Source organism: Phasianus colchicus, chromosome 32 (assembly GCF_987193195.1).
Source record: "Phasianus colchicus chromosome 32, bPhaCol1.hap1.1, whole genome shotgun sequence".
Classification (NCBI taxonomy): Eukaryota; Metazoa; Chordata; class Aves; order Galliformes; family Phasianidae; genus Phasianus; species Phasianus colchicus.
In genome coordinates, this window is record NC_143467.1 from 2,626,587 (window position 1) to 2,642,917 (window position 16,331).

Consider the following 16,331-nt stretch of genomic DNA (forward strand, 5'->3'; position numbering starts at 1 on the left):
TCCTTTCCCCTTTCCTTTCCCCTTTCCTTTCCCCTTTCCTTTCCCCTTTCCTTTCCCCTTTCCTTTCCCCTTTCCTTTCCCCTTTCCTTTCCCCTTTCCTTTCCCCTTTCCTTTCCCCTTTCCTTTCCCCTTTCCTTTCCTCCTTCCTTTCCTCCTTCCTTTCCCCTTTCCTTTCCCCTTTCCTTTCCCCTTTCCTTTCCCCTTTCCTTTCCCCTTTCCTTTCCCCTTTCCTTTCCCCTTTCCTTTCCTCCTTCCTTTCCTCCTTCCTTTCCTCCTTCCTTTCCCCTTTCCTTTCCCCTTTCCTTTCCCCTTTCCTTTCCCCTTTCCTTTCCCCTTTCCCCTTTCCTTTCCCCTTTCCCCTTTCCCCTTTCCCCTTTCCCCTTTCCCCTTTCCCCTTTCCCCTTTCCCCTTTCCCCTTTCCCCTCCTTTCCTTTCCTTTCCTTTCCTTTCCTTTCCTTTCCTTTCCTTTCCTTTCCTTTCCTTTCCTTTCCTTTCCTTTCCTTTCCTTTCCTTTCCTTTCCTTTCCTTTCCTTTCCTTTCCTTTCCTTTCCTTTCCTTTCCTTTCCTTTCCTTTCCTTTCCTTTCCTTTCCTTTCCTTTCCTTTCCTTTCCTTTCCTTTCCTTTCCTTTCCTTTCCTTTCCTTTCCTTTCCTTTCCTTTCCTTTCCTTTCCTTTCCTTTCCTTTCCTTTCCTTTCCTTTCCTTTCCTTTCCTCTCCTCTCCTCTCCTCTCCTCTCCTCTCCTCTCCTCTCCTCTCCTTTCCTCTCCTCTCCTCTCCTCTCCTCTCCTCTCCTCTCCTCTCCTCTCCTCTCCTCTCCTCTCCTCTCCTCTCCTCTCCTCTCCTCTCCTCTCCTCTCCTCTCCTCTCCTCTCCTCTCCTCTCCTCTCCTCTCCTCTCCTCTCCTCTCCTCTCCTCTCCTCTCCTCTCCTCTCCTCTCCTCTCCTCTCCTCTCCTCTCCTCTCCTCTCCTCTCCTCTCCTCTCCTCTCCTCTCCTCTCCTCTCCTCTCCTCTCCTCTCCTCTCCTCTCCTCTCCTCTCCTCTCCTCTCCTCTCCTCTCCTCTCCTTTCCTTTCCTTTCCTTTCCTTTCCTTTCCTCTTCTCTCCTTTCCTCCCCCCCCTCCCTTCTTCTTCCCTCCCTTCTCATTTCTTTTCCTTCCTCTTTTCCTTAAATATCTCTTTTCTTTTTTCTTCAATTTTCTTTTTTTTTGCTTTTTTTTTTTTTCCCCCCCCCCCTGCAGGGATCAGAATTCACCCCCCGATTCCCCCTGAGTGCACAAAATCTTGAATTCGTGCAGAGTAGGGATGGAAAACACACCAGAAACAGCACACAGCACCAAAAAAAAAAAAAAAAAACCATAAATTCAGGGGGGTGAGAGGGCAGAAATTCGTACGAATAAATTCTAAACATCCCTCAGTGCACCCAGAGAGCTGAGAAATGGAGGGGACGCGGGAGCCACGATGTCTCAGCTGCAGTTTTATTGCTCTGGCAGAGGTTGTTGAGCGCATTTGAAGGAGAGACCGTAGGGATTGGGGTCAGTGGGATCTGTGACGACCGATCCGCAGGAAGAAACCAAGAAACGGGGGAGAAGCCAAAACCACTTTTCACGCCTTCGTTTTTGTGTCACCTCGCTTTCTGTCCTTTTTCTTTTTTTGTCCCCTCCGAAATCCGACTCACAGCCAGCACCTCTTGTCAGTGGGGGGCTTCTCGGTGGTTTCCCCAATCACCTCATTATCCACCTGGAAGACCCAACGTCCTGGCACGTTGACGTTGGAGGTTTTGGTGATGTTGATGACGGCTTCGGTGCGAGAGCCGGGGATGTTGTAGTAGTTGGTTTCATCTCCGCTGTTGAATCCAGCCTGCAAAGAAGGGCAACGTGGGGGGATTTAAGGCTTGACCCTATAGGACAACCACCAACCGCGGCACCGTGACCCCAAAATAATTTGTAGGGTCAACATCCTGCCTCTGGTTTTGCCTTTCTAAAAAAAAAAAGTCGTAGGGTTGCCTTCTAATTTCAGGGTAGAAACTGGTGTATCTGGGAGAAAATGTCATGAATTTGAGGGAAAACTGGTATTTCTGGGACAAAGCGTCGTATATCTGGGAGAGAACTGGTATTTCTGATAGAAAATGTTGTATATTTGGGAAAAAAAACTGGTATTTCTGGGAGAAATGCCATCTTTTTGCAAGAAAACTGGTATTTCATGGAGTAAATGTTGTATATTTGGGAGAAAACTGGTATTTCTATGAAAAAAATGTCATATATTTGAGAGAAAATTGGTATTCCTTGGAGAAAATGACGTATTTTTGGAAGGATACTGGTATTTCTGGGAGATAAGGACATATATTTGGAAGATAACAAGTATTTCTGATAGAAAACTTACAGCTCAACCTCCTCCCCTCCTGTCCCTCAATTCCCTTCATCCCATTTCCCTTCAGCCCCACCTACGTGAGCCGGGGTGCCTCCAAGGCCGGTTTTGGGGTCACCACCACTTGCCACCCCTGTGGTCCACTGGATGTCCTTGTAGTTGAGGATGATGAAGGATGTGTTGGTGTTGGTGGTGAGGGTGGCCTGGAAGGTGTTTCCCTGAGGGAAAAAAAAAAAAAAGTTAAAAATGACATTATCCATGAGCAAGTGAAATAATTTTGGTGCTCTACCAAAGTGATTCTCTGCAAGGGTTGACCAGAGGGGTGGTGTAGTGGAAAAAATAGATTTTCTGCCCAGGAAGAAAGATCAAAAATTGATCAAGGGGTAAGGATTTTGGAGATGATGACTGTGTATCAACACTCAGAGGTGGTTGGGGAGGTCTGTGGGGACTTTGTGTAGATGTCCAGGGCTGGAAGGTAGAATGAAGGACGTGGAGAACATGGCTTCACCTCAAATATTGTGAAGGGAAATGAAAGAGTGGGCTGGGAGGGCCAACAGGTGGGCCATGAAAGCCAACAAAAGCATTATGGAGCAAAAAATAATAGTAATTACAACGGGTCGTGAGGTCCAACGAGTGGATCGTAGAGCCAATGCCTGAGTTGTGAAGGCCAAGAAATGGGTCAGAAAGAGAGAAAAAAAATGACCACATGGGAGTCTTAAGGGCAATGAGTGGGTCAGAGGCCCCACCAGTGGGTCCGGTGTGTAGATCTTGAGGCAAACTAGTAGGCTGTGAAGGCCAATAGTTGCATCTTGAGGCCAACCAGCAGGTTGTGAAGGCCAACAGTTGCATCTTGAGGCCAACCAGTAGGTAGTGAAGGCCAACAGTTGCATCTTGAGGCCAACCAGCAGGTTATAAAGGCCAACAGTTGCATCTTGAGGCCAACCAGCAGGTTGTGAAGGCCAACAATTGCATCTTGAGGCCAACCAGTAGGTTGCCAAGGCCAATAGTTGCATCTCGAGGCCAACCAGTAGGTTGTGAAGGCCAGCAATTGCATCTTGAGGCCAACCAGTAGGTTGCCAAGGCCAATAGTTGCATCTTGAGGCCAACCAGCAGGTTGTGAAGGCCAGCAATTGAATCTCAAGGCCAGCCAGTAGGTTGCCAAGGCCAATAGTTGCATCTTGAGGACAACCAGTAGGTAGTGAAGGCCAACAGTTGCATCTTGAGGCCAACCAGCAGGTTATAAAGGCCAACAGTTGCATCTTGAGGCCAACCAGCAGGTTGTGAAGGCCAGCAATTGAATTTCAAGGCCAGCCAGTAGGTTGCCAAAGCCAATAGTTGCATCTCAAGGCCAACCAGCAGGTTGTAAAGGCCAACAGTTGCATCTTGAGGCCAACCAGTAGATTGTGAAGGCCAACAGTTGCATCTTGAGGCCAACCAGTAGGTTGTGAAGGCCAGTGGGTAGATCTTGAGGCCAACCAGTAGGTTGCCAAGGCCAACAGTTGCATCTTGAGGCCAGTGGGTGGATCTTGAGGCCAAAGGGTAGCCCTTGAGGTCAATAGATGGGCCACAGGGCCACTAAATGAGGCAGGAAGGCCAGCATAAAGGTTAAAAGACCAATATATGGGCTGTAAAGGCCAACACACCGAGCACCCTCAGCAGAGCTCTGGTTTAGTCTCATCGTTGTCCCCCGCCATCAAACTGATGCCGGGATCAACTGATTTTTGTGACCTCATCTAAGGGAGGGGGGGGGGTCTCAACCAATGATGCACCCGACCTTATTGCTGGTGGAGCCGTAATAAGCCACGTGATCCCAGGTGGCCACGAAAGCCCACGTGGCAGTGAAGGGGATACTGGGGAAATACTGGTTGATGTTTTGGGTGATGAGTTTGAGCAGCGCCGGGTCGGTGGTCTGGCGGTAGTAGATCTCCCCACCCAACACGTTGTCCACATCTCCCCAATATGGTGTCACAAAGGGACGGCCATCGGCGAGGGGGAAGGGGTCTGGGGTGTATTGTTTGACCTGGGTGTCGAAGGAGATCACGCCGTTGTTGTTCACCTGCAAAAGGCAACGGGTTGAGGCAGAGCCCTACAGTGGAACCCAAACACGGGGTCAACTCCTTGACTTGGTCGTGGGTCAACCCAAAGCATTTCTGTGATTCTACAAAGACCCGGATACGCCCTCGCCCACGAGTAGGATTTTAGTGTAGACTTCTGATGGATTTATGAGGATAGATATAAATTTATACGACTGTATTGGAAGCATTTAGATCCCCACTTCATCCAGAAGAAGGGGGGAAGAGGAAAAGAGCACACCTAAACTTGTCCACCCACCTCCCAGCCTCCGTACCAGAAGACTGAAGTCCCCTCCAAGACCTCCTACCCTTATGAGAATGCTTTAATACACCAGAAAAAAAAAAAAAAAAAAAGCTTGATAGGGAAACTGAGTCAATCCTATATAAAGGTTGACTTTGGGGTTGTAGTGCGCAAAATAGACTGAAAGAGGGAGTGAGAAGAAAAGGGGAGGGAAAGATGGAAAATTCTCACGTACGTAAAGGGTTCGGTACTCTTTGCCATAGAAAGTGAAGGGCACGGAGAGGGGCAGCCTCTTGGATGTCCCATCATCCAGTTTGGGGTTTTTACGGTCACCTTGGTCCAGACCGTAGGGATAAAGCAGGGCTGTTGTAGAAAAGCAGAGGGTGAGATGTTAGGGGACCCCAAAATCTCAGCAGATCGACCCGCCATGCATTTTGGGGTAAAGCCCACCAAGTTTGGGATTCCTTCTCCTATATCCATGAGGAAGCTCCAAACCAGAGCCAAAATAATCCCAATCTTGGGTAGGAAAATCATTTATTAGGGCAAAACCAATGACCCAGGTATTCATAATTTGGGATTCCTTCCAAAAAAATACATTGGATTCCCATATCTCCGCTTGGAAGATTCAAACCAGAGGGAAATAACCCCAAATTTGGGTAAGAATATGATTTATTAGACCAAAATCAATGGCCCAGGTACTCATAGTTTGGGATTCCTTCCAAAAAAAATGCATTGGATTCCCATATCTCCGCCTGGAAGATCCAAACATGAGGGAAATAACCCCAAATTTGGGTAAGAAGATGATTTATTATCCCAAAATCAATGGCCCAGGTACTCGTTGGATTCCCATAGCTCCACAACGAGGATCCAAACTAGAGGGAAATAACCCCAATTTTGGGTGGGAAAATCATTTTTTAGGGCAAAACCAATGGCCCAGGTACTCACCTTCAGGTGTTGGTTCGATGTTTGTCACCATTCCTGCAGAGGAGATACAGGGAAATATTAATTCCTGAGCAATCAGACCCCCCATTTCCTTCACCCTTCACCCACCTGACATGAGGAGGAGGAAAGCAAAGGAGGATTTCATCCCGATTCCTGCAAAAGTGGTTAAAAAAAATGCTTTAAATTTCATGAAGGAAAGAAAGAAAGTAAGTAAGAAAGAGAGAAAGAAAGAAGGAAAGAAAAAGAAAGAAGGAAAGAAAAAGAAAGAAGGAAAGAAAAAGAAAGAGAGAAAGAGAGAAAGAGAGAAAGAGAGAAAGAGAGAAAGAAAGAGAGAAAGAGAGAAAGAGAGAAAGAGAGAAAGAGAGAAAGAGAGAAAGAGAGAAAGAGAGGAAGAGAGAAAGAGAGGAAGAGAGAAAGAAAGAAAGAAAGAAAGAAAGAAAGAAAGAAAGAAAGAAAGAAAGAAAGAAAGAAAGAAAGAAAGAAAGAAGGAAAGAAGGAAAGAAGGAAAGAAGGAAAGAAGGAAAGAAAGAAAGAAGGAAAGAAAGAAAGAAAGAAGAAAGAAGAAAGAAAGAAAGAAGGAAAGAATGAAAGAAAGAAGGAAAGAAAGAAAGAAGGAGAGAAAGAAAGAAAGAAGGAAAGAAAGAAAGAGAAGGAGAGAATGAAAGAAAGAAGGAAAGAGAGAAAGAAAGAGAGAAAGAGAGAAAGAAGGAAGGAAAGAAAGAAGGAAAGAAGGAAGGAAGGAAAGGAGGAAAGAAGGAAGGAAAGAAGGAAGGAAAGAATGAAGTAAAGAAAGAAGGAAAGAAAGAAGGAAAGAGAGAAAGAGAGAAAGAAGGAAAGAAAGAAGGAAAGAAAGAAGGAAAGAAAGAAGGAAAGAAAGAAAGAAAAAAGAAGGAAAGAAAGAAAGAAAAAAGAAGGAAAGAAAGAAAGAGAGAGAAAGAAAGAGAGAGAGAAAGAAAGAGAAAAAGAAAGAGAGAAAGAAAGAAAAACACATTAAATCTGGACCAGAACGACCCTTTTTTGCCCCAAATCTGCTTCTTCCCCCCCCACCCCCCCTCCACCCTGCTTTCCTCTGGGGGTGTTTTTGCTCAATCCCTGCAATTTTAAGCAGTTTGAATGGGGGGGGGGGGAGGAGAGGATTCCTACCTTGTCCTCTCGTTTTGTCCCAATTTCACCGTGAAAAGACCAAAAAATAGGAGAAAAGTGGCACCGATGAGAGCTCAGCTGCAAAGAAATGGGGCTCCCAACCCATTCTGAGCCTCCTTATAACACACATCCTCTCTTCTAAAAAAAAAAAATATAAATAAATATTTGATTTGGGGGTAAAAAAAAAAAAAAAAAAGCAGAAATGCAATGAATTATGCTGACCTCCTGCTACCCCCGGAGCTGAAATCCCAAAAGGGAGCTCAGAGGAAAGGCGAATTTGGGGTCACGGCGACGTTTGGTTTCTGCAGAAATCCCAATTTGGGTTTTGGCGAAGTGAGGGGTGCAAAACCCAGATGGGTTTTGTCAAAAAAAAAAAAGCAGAAAAGCAGAAAAACAGAAAAACAAAACACGTTTGTTTTGGAGGGGTCGCGGGGCTGCAGACAGAGCTGATGGGCCACAAGCATTGAAATTAGGGGGGGGGAAAGGGGGGGAATGAGGAAGAATGTGAACGGGGGTGGCTGCAAATCCTATTTAATCTACTGTAAATTTCCACGCAGATCTGCACCCATTGCAATGGACCCTATAGGTTTGCACCCATTGCAAGGTATCCTAAAGACCTGCACCCATTGCAACTTCACCTCCACATCTGCACCCATTGCAACTTCACCTCCACATCTGCACCCATTGCATCTTCGCCTCCACATCTGCACCCATTGCAACTTCACCTCCACATCAGCACCCATTGCAACTTCACCTGCAGATTTGCACCCACTGCAATGTGCCCTATAGGTTTGCACCCATTGCAACTTCACCTCCACATTTGCTCCCACTGCAACTTCACCTCCAGATCTGCACCCATTGCAACTTCACCTCCACATCTGCACCCATTGCAATGTACCCTATAGGTTTGCACCCATTGCAACTTCACCTCCACATTTGCTCCCACTGCAACTTCACCTCCAGATCTGCACCCATTGCAACTTCACCTCCACATCTGCACCCATTGCAATGTACCCTATAGGTTTGCACCCATTGCAACTTCACCTGAATCTCAGCACCCATTGCAACTTCACCTCCACATCTGCACCCATTGCAACTTCACCTGCAGATCTGCACCCATTGCAACTTCACCTCCACATCTGCACCCATTGCAACTTCACCTCCACATCTGCACCCACTGCAACTTCGCCTCCACATCTGCACCCATTGCAACTTCACCTCCACATCTGCACCCATTGCAATGCCACCCGAATCTCAGCATCCATTGCAATGCCACCTCCAGATCTGCTCCCATTGCAGTGCCACCTGAATCTCTGCTCCCATTCCAACTTCACCTCCAGATCTGCTCCCATTGCAACTTCGCCTCCACATCTGCACCCATTGCAACTTCACCTCCACATCTGCTCCCATTGCAACTTCACCTCCACATCTGCACCCATTGCAACTTCACCTCCACATCTGCACCCATTGCAACTTCACCTGCAGATTTGAACCCATTGCAATGTGCCCTATAGGTTTGCACCCATTGCAACTTCACCTCCACATCTGCACCCATTGCAACTTCGCCTCCACATCTGCACCCATTGCAACTTCACCTTCAGATCTGCACCCATTGCAACTTCACCTGCAGATCTGCGCCCATTGCAACTTCACCTCCAGATCTGCACCCATTGCAACTTCACCTCCACATCTGCACCCATTGCAACTTCACCTGCAGATCTGCACCCATTGCAACTTCACCTCCACATCTGCACCCATTGCAACTTCACCTCCAGATCTGCACCCACTGCAACTTCACCTCCACATCTGTTCCCATTGCAATGCCACCTCCAGATCTGCACCCACTGCAACTTCACCTCCACATTTGCACCCATTGCAACTTCACCTCCACATCTGCACCCATTGCAACTTCACCTCCACATCTGCACCCACTGCAACTTCACCTCCACATCTGCACCCACTGCAACTTCACCTCCACATCTGCACCCACTGCAACTTCACCTCCACATCTGCACCCATTGCAACTTCACCTCCACATCTGCACCCATTGCAACTTCACCTCCAGATCTGCACCCACTGCAACTTCACCTCCACATCTGTTCCCATTGCAATGCCACCTCCAGATCTGCACCCACTGCAACTTCACCTCCACATCTGCACCCATTGCAACTTCACCTGCAGATCTGCACCCATTGCAACTTCACCTCCACATCTGCACCCATTGCAACTTCACCTCCACATCTGCACCCACTGCAACTTCACCTCCACATCTGCACCCATTGCAACTTCACCTCCACATCTGCACCCATTGCAACTTCACCTCCACATCTGCACCCATTGCAATGCCACCCGAATCTCAGCATCCATTGCAACTTCACCTCCAGATCTGCTCCCATTGCAACTTCACCTCCACATCTGCACCCATTGCAGTGCCACCTGAATCTCTGCACCCATTCCAACTTCACTTCCACATCTCCACCCACTGCAATGCCAACTGCAGATCTGCACCCACTGCAATGCCACCCGAATCTCAGCACCCATTGCAATGCCACCTCCAGATCTGCACCCATTGCAATGCCAGCTGCAGATCTACACCCGTTACAATGTATCCTATAGGTTTGCACCCAATGCAGTGTCAGCTGCAGATCTGCACCCTTTCCAACTTCACCTCCACATCTCCACCCACTGCAATGCCAGCTGCAGATCTGCACCCACTGCAATGCCACCCGAATCTCAGCACCCATTGCAACGTCACCTGCAGATCTGCACCCACTGCAGTGTCACCTTCAGATCTGCACCCATTGCAACTTCACCTCCACATCTGCACCCATTGCAACTTCACCTCCACATCTGCACCCATTGCAACTTCACCTCCACATCTGCTCCCATTGCAACTTCACCTCCAGATCTGCACCCATTGCAACTTCACCTCCACATCTGCACCCATTGCAGTGTACCCAATAGGTTTGCACCCATTGCAAATTCACCTGAATCTCAGCACCCATTGCAACTTCACCTGCAGATCTGCACCCATTGCAACTTCACCTCCACATCTGCACCCATTCCACCTTTACCTGCAGATCTGCACCTACTGCAACTTCACCTCCACATCTGCACCCATTGCAACTTCACCTCCAGATCTGCTCCCATTGCAACTTCACCTGAATCTCAGCACCCATTGCAACTTCACCTCCATATCTGCACCCATTGCAACTTCACCTCCACATCTGCACCCATTGCAACTTCACCTGCAGATCTGCACCTACTGCAACTTCACCTCCACATCTGCACCCATTGCAACTTCACCTCCAGATCTGCTCCCATTGCAACTTCACCTCCAGATCTGCTCCCATTGCAACTTCACCTGAATCTCAGCACCCATTGCAACTTCACCTCCACATCTGCACCCATTGCAACTTCACCTCCACATCTGCTCCCATTGCAACTTCACCTCCACATCTGCTCCCATTGCAACTTCACCTGAATCTCAGCACCCATTGCAACTTCACCTTCAGATCTGCACCCATTGCAACTTCACCTCCACATCTGCACCCATTGCAACTTCACCTGCAGATCTGCACCCATTGCAACTTCACCTCCACATCTGCACCCACTGCAACTTCACCTCCACATTTGCACCCATTGCAACTTCACCTGCAGATCTGCACCCATTGCAACTTCACCTCCACATCTGCACCCATTGCAACTTCACCTGCAGATCTGCACCCATTGCAACTTCACCTCCACATCTGCTCCCATTGCAACTTCACCTCCACATCTGCTCCCATTGCAACTTCACCTGAATCTCAGCACCCATTGCAACTTCACCTTCAGATCTGCACCCATTGCAACTTCACCTCCACATCTGCACCCATTGCAACTTCACCTGCAGATCTGCACCCATTGCAACTTCACCTGAATCTCTGCACCCAATGCAACTTCACCTCCAGATCTGCACCCATTGCAACTTCACCTGCAGATCTGCACCCATTGCAATGCCACCTGAATCTCAGCACCCATTGCAACTTCACCTGAATCTCTGCCCCCATTCCGATGTACCCCACAGCTTTGCCCCCCTCCACAACAAGCATTTTGCTCAGGAACTTCAGCAAAGGAGGGGAAGCAGCTGCAACGTCTCACATCCTGGCTCCCCTCCTGGTTCTGCACATCCCAATTCTTCGGAACCCCGGAGATGTTTTGCAACTTGACCTCCTCGTTTCTTCCCCCCGAGGGTTCAGCACCTCCTGCCCTCATCCCCCCCTGCACAAAATTCTCCAGAATCAGCCAAAATTGGCCTTTGAAAAAAAAAAAAAAAATATTTTTGGAGCCGACTCCTTTCCCCCTTTGCCCTGGGTGAGGAAATTCACAGGAAACCACATTTGGTTATAAAAAGGGCAGATTTAGGGTCCGACTTTGCATTCCCCCCACCCCACCCCCTCCTCTCCTCCTCCTCGGGTTTTAGCAAAGAGCTGCTCTGAGGAACGGAATCGGTGGTAAGCAGTGAATTCATAGGGGGTTTGGGGGCTTTTTGGGCTTCAAAGTATTTTATTTCTTCTTTTAATTCTCTTTTTGGGTCTGGTGGGATCTCACAATGTGTCCCCCCCCACCTGTGCAAAATGAGGTTGGGTGGTTCCTCCAGATATAAAACAGGGGATCCAGCTGGGTTAAATTAAGCTTTAAATTGGGAAAAAAAGGGTTTTCTGCCTCAAAAAATCCAAGCCAAGCCCCATTTCTCTCAGCTGGGGGGGTGAGATGGGTGATAAACCCCAAAGATCTGTGATGTTCCACCCCAAAAATGTTGAGACCAACAGGTATTGGGGAGGGTGGGGAGCTCAGTCCTAAAAATATGGGGTTCTAAAAACCCCAAAAATGGGTTTCTGAACCCAACGGGGTTGGGGCTGCAAAGTGTCAGGTATGAAACCCTGAAGATTTTGGGAGGGGGGTGTTGAACCCAAAAAATGGGGGTGTGAAATCCAAAGGATGTGGAATGTTAGAACCGAAATGTCGGGTGCTAAAATGAAGAGTTTTGGGGCAAAAAAAAAACAAACCCAAAAGACACCAAAATAGGGGGTGGCAGAAAAAAAAATTCGGGGTGTTAAACTACAAAAATATCGGGGGGACAAAAAAAAAAATGAAAATGTGGGGTTCTGAATTCCAAAGGTTTGGCTGTTAAACCCTAAAAATATTGGGGTGAAAACCGCCAAAATGTGGGGCATTGAACCCAAAATATTGGCTTGATAAACCCCAAGGATGTGGGGTACAACATTGTAAAGGTTTGGGGTGCCAAATTCTAAAGATTTTAGGGTGTTTTACCCCAAAATTTTGGGGTGCTGAGCCTTTCAGAAAGGGGATCCTAAAGACCCAAAGCTTTGGGGTGAAACCCCTCAAATTCTGGGATGTTAAACCCTAAATTTGGTGTTTTCAACCCAAAAGATATGGGATCGGAAACCCTAAAGATATGGGGTGCCATATTGAGGTGTTTAGGGTGTTTCACCCCAAAATTTTGGGGTGCTGAGCCTTACAGAAAGGGGATCCTAAAGACCCGAAGTTTGGGGGTGAAACCCCTCAAATTCTGGGATGTTAAACCCTAAATTTGGTGTTTTCAAACCCAAAAATATGGGGTGTAAAACACTAAAGATATGAGGTGCCATGCTGAGGATTTTAGGGTGTTTTACCCCAAATTTATGGGATGCTGAGCCCTACAGAAAGGGGATCCTAAAGATCCAAAGTTTTGGGGTGAAACTTCCCGAATTCTGGGATGTTAAACCCCAAATTTGGTGTTTTCAACCCAAAAGATATGGGACCAGAAACCCTAAAGATATGGGGAGCCATGCTGAGGATTTTAGGGTGTTTTACCCCAAAATTTTGGGGTGCTGAGCCTTTCAGAAAGGGGATCCTGAAGACCCGATGTTTTGGGGTGAAATCCCTCAAATTCTGGGATGTTAAACCCCAAATTTGGTGTTTTCAACCCAAAAGATGTAGGGTATAAAACCTTATATGTATGGGGTGCCATGCTGAGGATTTTAGGGTGTTTTACCCCAAAATTTTGGGTGCTGAGCCCTACAGAAAGGGGATCCTAAAGACCCGAAGTTTTGGGGTGAAACCCCTCAAATTCTGGGATGTTAAACCCCAAATTTGGTGTTTCCAACCCCTAAAATATGGGGTGTAAAGCACTAAAGATATGGGGTGCCAAATTCTTAGGATTTTAGGCAGTTTCACCCCAAATTTATGGGGTGCTGAAGCCTTAAAAAGGGGATCCTAAAGACCCAAAGTTTTGGGGTGAAACCCCTCAAATTATAGGATGTTAAAGCCCAAAATTGGTGTTTTCAACCCCAAAAATATGGGGTGTAAAACAATAAAGGTATGGGGTGCCATATTCTTATGATTTTAGGCTGTTTCACCCCAAATTTATGGGGTGCTGAAGCCTTAAAAAGGGGATCCTAAAGACCCAAAGTTTTGGGGTGAAACCCCTCAAATTATAGGATGTTAAAGCCCAAAATTGGTGTTTTCAACCCCAAAAATATGGGGTGTAAAACAATAAAGGTATGGGGTGCCATATTCTTATGATTTTAGGCTGTTTCACCCCAAAATTTTGGGGTGCTGAAGCCTTACAGAGAGGGGATCCTAAAGACCCAAAGTTTTGGGGTGAAAACCCCTCAAATTATGGGATGTTAAACCCCAAATTTGGTGTTTTCAACCCAAAAGATATAGGGTATAAAACCCTATAGGTATGGAGCATCATGCTGAGGATTTTAGGGTGTTTTACCCCAAAATTTTGGGGTGCTGAGCCTTACAGAAAGGGGATCCTAAAGACCCAAAGCTTTGGGGTGAAATCCCTCAAATTATGGGATGTTAAACCCCAAATTTGGTTTTTTCAACCCAAAAGATATGGGACCGGAAACCCTAAAGATATGGGGAGCCATGCTGAGGATTTTAGGGTGTTTTATCCCAAATTTATGGGATGCTGAGCCCTACAAAAGGGGATCCTAAACACCCGAAGTTTTGGGTTGAAACCCCTCAAATTCTGGGATGTTAAACCCCAAATTTGGTGTTTTCAACCCCAAAAATATGGGATGTAAAACAGTAAGGATATGGGGTGCCATGCTGAGGATTTTAGGGTGTTTTACCCCAAAATTTTGGGGTGCTGAGCCTTACAGAAAGGGGATCCTAAAGACCCAAAATTTTGGGGTGAAACCCCTCAAATTCTGGGATGTTAAACCCCAGATTTGGTGTTTCCAACCCCAGAATATGGGGTGTAAAACACTAAATATATGGGGTGCCATATTGAGGTTTTCAGGGTGTTGTACCCCAAAATTTTGGGGTGCTGAGCCTTACAGAAAGGGGATCCTAAAGACCCAAAGTTTTGGGGTGAAACCCCTCAAATTCTGGGATGTTAAACCCCAAATTTGGTGTTTCCAACCCCAAAAATATGGGGTGTAAAAGAGTAAATATATGGGGTGCCAAATTCTTATGATTTTAGGCTGTTTCACCCCAAATTTATGGGGTGCTGAAGCCTTAGAGAAAGGGGATCCTAAAGACCCAAAGTTTTGGGTTGAAACCCCTCAAATTATAGGATCTTAAACCCCAAATTTGGTGTTTTCAACCCAAAAATATGGGGTGTAAGACAATAAGGATATGGGGTGCCATGCTGAGGATTTTAGGGTGTTTTATCCCAAATTTATGGGGTGCTGAAGCCTTACAGAAAGGGGATCCTAAAGATCCGAAGTTTTGGGGTGAAACTTCCCGAATTCTGGGATGTTAAACCCCAAATTTGGTGTTTTCTACCCAAAAGATAGGGGATCGGAAACCCTAAAGATATGGGGTGCCGTATTGATTTTTTTAGGGTCTTTTACCCCAAAATTCTGGGGTGCTGAGCCCTACAGAAAGGGATCCTAGAATCGAAAGATTTGGGGTGAAACCCCTCAAATTCTGGGATGTTAAACCCCAAATTTGGTGTTTCCAACCCCAGAATATGGGGTGTAAAACACTAAAGATATGGGGTGCCATATTGGGGTTTTTAGGGTGTTTCCAACCCCAAAATTTTGGGGTGCTGAGCCTTACAGAAAGGGGATCCTAAAGACCCAAAGTTTTGGGGTGAAACCCCTCAAATTCTGGGATGTTAAACCCCAAATTTGGTGTTTTCAACCCCAAAAATATGAAGTGTAAAACAATAAAGATATGGGGAGCCATGCTGAGGATTTTAGGGTTTTTTACCCCAAAATTTTGGTGTGCTGAGCCTTACAGAAAGGGGATCCTAGAGGCCCAAAACCTTGGGGTGAAACTTCCCAAATTATGGGATGTTAAACCCCAAATTTGGTGTTTTCAACCCCAAAAATATGGGGTGTAAGACAATAAGGATATGGGGTGCCATGCTGAGGATTTTAGGGTGTTTTATCCCAAATTTATGGGATGCTGAGCCCTACAAAAGGGGATCCTAAACACCCGAAGTTTTGGGTTGAAACCCCTCAAATTATAGGATGTTAAACCCCAAATTTGGTGTTTCCAACCCCAAAAATATGGGGTGTAAAGCACTAAAGATATGGGGTGCCATGCTGAGGATTTTATGGTGTTGATCGCCGAGGATCGCCGCTTTGGAGCTGTTTCAGCCAGAGCCGCAGCGGCTGATCGCGAAGAACACGTGGTTCTCGCGAAGAACACGTGGGTCTCGATCGGTTTCCGCTTCCGGTGTTTCCCGAGATCACAGAGAAACCCGGCAGCTCTCGCGAGAGCGGCTGACGCAGCGGAGGCGTTGCCTTGGCAACGCCTAGAAAAAACCTCCGGGAGGGCGGCAGGGCGGAGAGGAGAGGCGATGTCACTGTGAGGAAGTGGCAGGTGGGTAAAGCACCCTAAAATCCTGAATATAACACCCCATAGCTTTAGTGTTCTACACCCGATATTTTTGGGGTTGAAAACACCAAATTTGGGGTTTAACATCCCAGAATTTGAGGGGTTTCACCCCAAAACTTCGGGTCTTTAGGATCCCCTTTCTGTAGGGCTCAGCATCCCATAAATTTGGGGTAAAACACCCTAAAATCCTCTGCATGATGCTCCATACCTATAGGGTTTTATACCCTATATCTTTTGGGTTGAAAACACCAAATTTGGGGTTTAACATCCCAGAATTTGAGGGGTTTCACCCCAAAACTTCGCATCTTTAGGATCCCCTTTCTGTAAGGCTCAGCACCCCAAAATTTTGGGGTAAAACACAGAATCACAGAATTGTAGGGGTTGGAAGGGACCTCCAGAGATCATCGAGTCCAACCCATATCTTTAGTGTTTTACACCCCATATTCTGGGGTTGAAAACACCAAATTTGGGGTTTAACATCCCAGAATTTGAGGGGTTTCACCCCAAAACTTCGGGTGTTTAGGATCCCCTTTCTGTAGGGCTCAGCATCCCATAAATTTGGGATAAAACAGCCTAAAATCATAAGAATATGGCACCCCATATCTTTAGTGTTTTACACCCCATATTTTTGGGGTTGAAAACACCAAATTTGGGGTTTAACATCCCAGAATTTGAGGGATTTCACCCCAAAACTTTGGGTCTTTAGGATCCCCTTTCTGAAAGGC

General features: G+C 46.7%; 2 protein-coding genes across 3 annotated transcripts in view; one reads left to right on the plus strand and one right to left on the minus strand.

Moving 5' to 3' along the window:
• Window positions 1-1,636: 1,636 nt before the first annotated feature.
• LOC149914055 (alpha-tectorin-like) lies at window positions 1,637-7,062 on the minus strand. The gene is made up of 8 exons (XM_090128186.1): window positions 6,982-7,062; window positions 6,760-6,897; window positions 5,725-5,769; window positions 5,620-5,652; window positions 4,910-5,037; window positions 4,136-4,417; window positions 2,442-2,579; window positions 1,637-1,854 (listed from the first exon to the last, which is right to left on the minus strand). Exons 3-8 carry the CDS (start codon window positions 5,759-5,761, stop codon window positions 1,669-1,671), a joined length of 804 nt encoding a protein of 267 aa, XP_089984312.1. The 5' UTR covers window positions 5,762-5,769; window positions 6,760-6,897; window positions 6,982-7,062; the 3' UTR covers window positions 1,637-1,668.
• A 4,079-nt stretch (window positions 7,063-11,141) lies between these two features.
• FCGBP (Fc gamma binding protein) overlaps window positions 11,142-16,331 on the plus strand; it is a 56,894-nt gene continuing 51,704 nt past the window's right edge. The window contains exon 1 of one of the 2 annotated variants that reach the window (XM_090128181.1): window positions 11,142-11,252. The gene's annotated coding sequence lies outside the window, so the exon portion shown is untranslated. Of the gene's footprint in view, window positions 11,253-15,492; window positions 15,592-16,331 lie in introns of those variants that run through there. The other variant, XM_090128182.1, reaches the window with a different exon arrangement.

Bases quoted from the DNA above. Each gene is read 5' to 3' on its own strand.
- LOC149914055 (XM_090128186.1), bottom strand. From the start codon at position 5,761: ATGAAATCCTCCTTTGCTTTCCTCCTCCTCATGTCAG. The intron at 5,038-5,619 runs GTGAGTACCTGG...TTTCTACAACAG, and splicing joins CATCGAACCAACACCTGAAG to CCCTGCTTTATCCCTACGGT. The intron at 2,580-4,135 runs GTCGGGTGCATC...TTTTTCCCTCAG, and splicing joins ACGGCTCCACCAGCAATAAG to GGAAACACCTTCCAGGCCAC.